The 6639-nt window shown below is 41.4% G+C and overlaps 1 protein-coding gene across 2 annotated transcripts in view; it reads right to left on the minus strand.

Annotated features, from left to right (window-relative positions):
* Nucleotides 1-3606: 3606 nt before the first annotated feature.
* The window catches only part of LOC147007841 (uncharacterized), a 7339-nt gene continuing 4306 nt past the window's right edge, over nucleotides 3607-6639 (minus strand). For both annotated transcript variants that reach the window (XM_085866333.1, XM_085866335.1), the window contains exon 2: nucleotides 3607-6639. This exon is cut by the window's right edge and continues 554 nt beyond it. In XM_085866333.1, the coding sequence (XP_085722459.1) occupies nucleotides 6633-6639 (7 nt within the window). In that variant the 3' untranslated portion in view covers nucleotides 3607-6632.

Here is a 6639-nt window from a genome sequence, read left to right on the forward strand (position 1 = left end):
GAGCCATAAAGGGTTATCAAAGACAAAGTGAAAACAGCATGATACATTTAAAGCAACATTTTAAAGCAAGGTTTGAATAATACACAATTACAAGCAAGGTTAGAATCCCGACAGCTGATTAACACACAACTAATGGTCCAAAATATGACCACCTAGCATATCATCATCATAACAATCTCCATCAATGAAGCTGAGTCTGTGCGTCTCTTACTCTCACACCGGTGGTCTCTCTCTTCTCCCCACCCTCAAATTTTGCTCCAAAGGGCTTTCTTGGTCTTCCAGTAACCAACTTCTGTTGAAACTTCCAAAATCCAGGTTCCTTGCTCACCTCCACTCATTTGTTCCTCCTTTCTGCAGCCTGTGTAACCAACTTCCTCAGACTTCAATCTGACTCTTCCCTCTTCAAGATGGCTGTTCACCAACACCCCCATCCATACTCATGTTCTTTTCTCCCCTCTCCAAGCCTTGAAGCCCTCTCCAAAATAAAAGCCCTCCACAAACCGACCTCTTCCTTTCCAGATTAATGTGTTTTCCCCCCCTTATTCCTCACCATCCTTTTCTTGTTGAAAAGAAAAAACCATCCTTAAATGTCTTTGAGTGGCCCAGTCAAAGCCCTGACGGAAATTCAATCGAAAATCTGTGGCTTGACTTGAAGATTGCTGTCCATCAACACTCCCCATGCAACTTGACTGAGCTTGAACAGTTTTGTGTGGAAGAATGGGCAAATATTGTCCAATCAAGGTGGGTAACGTTGTTGGAGACCAATCCCAACAGACTCACAGCTGTAATTTCTGTCAAAGGTGTTCCACCAAGTATTAAGTCGGGGGAGGGGGGGTGGACACTTATCCAACCAAGATATTCCAGTTTTGTATTTTTCTGAAATTTGAAGAATTTGTTTTTCATTTGTTAGTTGTGGTTACGTTGTGTAAATAAAGGTGGAAAAGTCTGATTTAATGCAATTTAATTCCAGGTTATAAGGCATCAAAAGGTGAAAATTTTGAAAGGGGGTGTAGACTTTCTATAGACATTGTAAATACCCAACACAAAGGACACTTTAAGAAGATGTCAGGATGGAGTCAATCAGGACAGGTGCAGGTTCTGTAAGGTAGAAATAGAAAACACCATCACCTTCTCTCGGGATGTAAAAATCTCATGTCAGAACACCTGTTCACACAAAGGTACAACAAGGTATTCAGAGCGATCCACCGACATGTGCAAAAACATCAATATCCCAGTCTCAGAAAACTCTTGCAAGCACGAACCAAATGTGATCTCAGGATCTGAAAAAGAAAGTCAAGAGAACCTGGAAGTTGAAGAGCACCGACATTGCACTAGTGATAATCGGATCAACAGGAATGATGAAGAAGAACGGGAGCGATTCTGTGACAATATGAAAACTAGAACAACTACAACTGACACTTTTAACTGCTGGCAGTGAAGACCGGGTACCCAGTCGTCCACCTTTGATACAACATGAGACTGAGATGATAATTCCAAAGTTTCGATTCGATAGGAGAAGTGGTTCCAGAGAAAACATTATTTAATAGTGATACAAATACAGCCCTACTTCGACACACCGCGGGAATGACGAGTTATGAACCGGGAAGCACAAAGTGTTCAATCTATTTATGACGTATGCAGTTAGCCCTTTTTCCTGAGGACATTGTCGGTATCAATTGAATTGCTCTTCCTGTCCCTTCAAACGCATTCAGGTGCAGCCAAGTGAGCCTTCTGGAAAAAAAAATCTAAAAGTTCTCAGATTCAAATATTTATCTAATTCTGGCTGCCAAACCGTGTGGCCAATCGGGTTGAAATTTTAAAACTATGTTTCACATGTCGGCTGGATTATAATTGTAAAGTTTTGCATATATTGATGCAGCAGTTCCGGAGTAAATATCACTTAATATTTTTCCTTCAATCCAACATGGCTGCCAAACTATGGGGCTGATCGAGTTGAATTTTAAAACCTTCATTCCACATGACTTCCATCATAACTCTGAAGTTTCACATTTATTGATGCAGCAGTTCCAGAGTAAACATTAATTAATATTTTCCGTTCAATCCAATATGGCTGCCAAGCGATGTGTCGTACATCAAAAGGGGGGGGGGGATTTTGTTTGTCATGGAGAGGCGGTCATACCTGTGGAGTTTAGCCTCGATCTGTTCAGCCGTTTCAGAGAAGAAGACTTTTAAAGTTATTAATTTTCAATCCAATGTGGCTGAAGACTTTTAAAGTTATTAATTTTCAATCCAATGTGGTGACCGTAGCATGTGACCTATCACAACATAAATTTAAATTCTCCCTCTAATGGGGTAGTGGATCATGCTTGTTAAGTTTTGTGTTAATCAGCCAAGGTGCGTTTTTTTCTATCCAAGGAGGCCAAACCATGTGACTTGTGACATCATAATTTTTATCGTATATGCAGACATGGTTGTGTCTGATAGTTGCCAAGTTTCACTTCGATAGGATAAGTGGTTCCAGAGAAAACATTATTTAATATTTTTCTTGAATCCAACATGGCTTCCCAACCATGTGACCTATCACTTATTCATTAACAAACTTATATTCTCCACCCTTGAGCAATATTTTGTGAAGTTTCCCCTTGATTCTGGAGATGTTTGAAGGTTTTAGGGTAAATTCAATATGGCTGCCAAACCATGTGACCTATCAATTAGAAATTAACAAACTTGTGAAAGGATGTCTTGGGGAAAGTGTTTGTGAATTTTTGCCTCAATCTGTCCAGCCGTTCTGGAGAAGAAGATTTTTAAAATCTTATTAATTTTCATTCCAAGATGGCTGACAAACCATGTGACCTATGACATCATAAATTTACATTCTGCCTCCAATGGTGTAGGGGAACACGTGTGTGAAGTTTCGCGTTAATGGGATAAGGTGCGTTTTTCTATCCAAGATGGCCGCCAAACCATGTGACATTTGACGTCATAATTTTTACCATGTGTGCAGACATGATGGAAGATGATAGTTACAAATTTTTGCTTCGAGAGATTAAGCAATTCCAGAGAAAAATTATTTAATATTTTTGTTAAATCCAACATGGCTGCCAAACCATGTGACCTATCAATTATTAACAAACTTATATTCACTACTGGTGCAGAATACACTTGTAAAGTTTCCCCTTGATCTCACCAGCCGTTCTGGTGAATGTTTGAAAGTTTTAGGATAAATTCAAAATGGCCGCCAAACTATGTGACCTATCAATAAGAAATTAACAAACTTGTAAAAGGATGTCGTGGGGAATGTGCGTGTAAAGTTTCGCATCAATCTCTTCAGCCGTTCTGGAGAAGTAGATGTTTTTTTTTAATATTTTAAAAAACAAGATGGCTGCCGAACAAAGTCACCTATGACTTTGTGTGCAGATTGTGCAGATCTGTGTGCAGATTGTGCAAAGCAGAATTCTTGTGCAGATGACGCTCAAGAAATTTCAGATTTTTCTAATCCAGCGTTCCACTTGAATTTTTACCGGGATACTGCTTCACTGATGACATCACGAAAAATCACCCGTGTTCCCCATGGGGAGTTCATTGCAATGTCTGAAGCGAAAAATTTTTCCATTGCACCGTTTCAGAGACACAGAGGTCCAAAGTTTGTCGTTTTTTTCAAGATGGCGCCCGTACCACGTGACCTATGACGTCATAGGTATTTACAATTAGGTATGCTATCAGAAAAGATACATACTATGGTGAAAATTTCATGTCGATCGGACTTTGCGTGACTGAGAAAATTATTTTTAAAGCGAAAGAACCCGCAAATTGCCGGCGGAAAAAGAATAAATAAGACAAGCCGGGAGGCGACGATGGTTCGCGGGCATTATTGAGGAAGTTGACCTCTCTCTTCCATCAAAATTGATAAAATCAAATCGGATTTTTTATATGTTGTACTTATGGACATTACGCACAGCTTCGAGGAAATGAAATTGCGAGAAAATAAATAAAAAGTTCAAGTGGGCATGGCTCCGCCCACAAGGGGCGTGGGACGCCCCTCATACAAAAAGACACAACTCGACCATGATATCTAGCTTGTGTCCAAGTTTCATCAAGATCGCATCAAACGTCACGGAGCTATGCTCTGGAGAGTCACAAACAGACACACAGACACAACGACAATAGTGGTCACTAATGGCGCAATTGGATCAGCATGACCTCCGCAATCTAACATTTGGACCGTGTCCGAATGTTGTAACTCAAATTTGGTACGAGTCCGACTCGTGGGTCCTGGAGAAGAACATTTTCTTTTTTCACAGGAATTTACACGATTTTCCAACAAATTGACTGAGTCGGCCATTTTGACGCACTTCAGGTCACGTCATCGGCATGAACTCCGATATTTAACATCAGGACCCTGTTCTAATGTTGTAACTCAAATTTGGTAGTGTAGATACAGATACAGAACGTCAGTGCAATTTTAAAACATTTATTGAACAAACAGATTATATGCCTGGTGTTGGCTTAATGGTTCGGGGTTGTGGGCTTGGGATCCGAGGATCCAGAGTTTAAATCCCCCTTGGCTGCTAAATTAATACCAGGTGGGGCTGACTCTGCCTGTCATCCTTCCGAGGTGGGCAAAATGAGTGCCAGCTTGCTGGTATCCTGTGTCGAAGTGGCGACCCATCCACGATTGTACCCAATAGCCAAGGAGACTGCTTCAGCAGCACCAAAGCTCTGTACAGAGAATGGTCCCGATGCATGGATGGAACCAGATTATATGTGCCGGCACAGGAGATTCTGGACAATACATACAAGAGCAAGATCTCGCAACATAACCGGAGAATCTTCGTCTTTATATAGTTTCCAGTAAGATACAGTTTTGATACTTTTCTGACACTGACGCCAGTTCACCCAGTCTTGACAATTACCAGGTGAACCTTATCTTCAGTCTTCTTTGACAGCTGCTAAAATGGTTGGAACACATATTCAAACCCAGACATATTAATCGCACAGAATGCTGGAATAACCTCAAACGCCAACTCTCACGGCCATTAAAACAAGTTTCCATCTTATGTCGGTTAAAAGTCAGTCTGCTTCTCCCAAAACTGGGAAGATATATTATTTGGAAGCGACCAGAGCGCCTGTACATTTTCTTAAGTCCACATTCCAACTCGTTTGTGCCTTCCATAGAAAATTCTCAAGATAGTTCAACATGACAAACAATTCTTCTTTATATTAAACTTACTGGCAAAGTTCCACCTGTTTACACATTTACTATACAGGTGATCTTTCCGTACAGAGGAGAAATATAATTATGTTAATTCCAAATGGATACAAACTTTAAAATAATCATATATTTGAGTACATTTATTTCAGGATTAATATATTTTATTTTAATATCAGGTTTTAATCACAATCAATTTATTTATGTTATCACCCCCAAACCCATCATGATAAAATGTTTCTACAGTAGCATTCTGACTGGTGGGTCTGGAGAAGAATATTTTTTTAAAGAAATTAACTAAGTCAGCCATTTTGACCGACTTAAAGTCACGTGACCGGAACGAGCTTTACAATATTCCTGTTACCAGTCACGAGGGGAACGTTGCTGCCAGAGTTCAGCCGGGTCGGCCCAGCGGTTTGGCCGGGGTAGTCGATGAAGGAGACGGACAGACAGACGGTGTACGATGACAATACCTGATCTGGAATGTAAACTCCACATCAGCTAAAAAAAATTAAGAATAAGTAATTTGATTTTGAAAGAAGGAAAAACATTTTAAAGTCATCTTTATTCAATCAAAGCGTTGGCCCGTGTAAGAGTGGAGGTGTACAGGTGTACAGGGATGAGCTTGATCTCTAATGCGGTCGAGTTGAGTTTAAAGTTAAATGAAATCCTTCTGATGGAGTAATAATGCGGTCGCTGTATCTCAGAGGACGTCGTAAAGCCAGCTTCTTGTCCTTGGTTGTGGCCGTTGAAGACCCCACCTCGAGGTCCCTCAATATACTTTGGAGAAGGGGGATGCCAGAGGCACGTGCCGCCACCATTCTCCCCTCCCCGTCAAATTGAGAGCCCCTTCCTTCATTGCGATGATTTTCCTCCCAACTCCAAATCGAAGAAGACTCTCACACCTCATCATCAGTCGAGGAGTTAGAAACCACATTTTCTGAACATAAACCATTACCCTCTTCCTTCGTCCAATCATCGCTGTCATCTGTTACACGTCCCACCGACGAGTCACCATCTTCTGCTTCTTCTCCCCTCCCATCTCCATCCCCATCACCGACCTGATGTTCTTTCTTATTTTGCCAAAAGCCATTGTGAACCACCTGATCGCAAAGGTCCGACCGCTCACAGAGCTTATCAACATCACAACCCTCAACAAACCTTCCTCCTGTGTAACCATCAAGTGCCGCTGTGGCAGGTTTCAAGAAGGTAGGTTTCTCTTTTTTCCATATTGAGCCTTGGAGCGTTTCAATGGAGCGAGCCCACCGGAGTGCCTTTTGCTTGAAGGCGTAGAGGGCGTCTCCAAACCATTTCTTTACAACGTGGTGATGAAGACCTGTCCAAACCTCCAGGTCGTTGCACTCTTTCTCGGTTGGCCACTGAGTACCTTTAAACGCTTCTTTCAACACGGTGAGCTGCTCGTAGGTCTTGCGATAGCTGATGGGTTTTTTTGAGCGCACCTTTACCTT

The sequence above is a fragment of the Eptatretus burgeri genome, chromosome 24 (genome assembly GCF_056783735.1).
Source record: "Eptatretus burgeri isolate ZD-2024b chromosome 24, Ebu_testis_v1, whole genome shotgun sequence".
Classification (NCBI taxonomy): domain Eukaryota; kingdom Metazoa; phylum Chordata; class Myxini; order Myxiniformes; family Myxinidae; genus Eptatretus; species Eptatretus burgeri.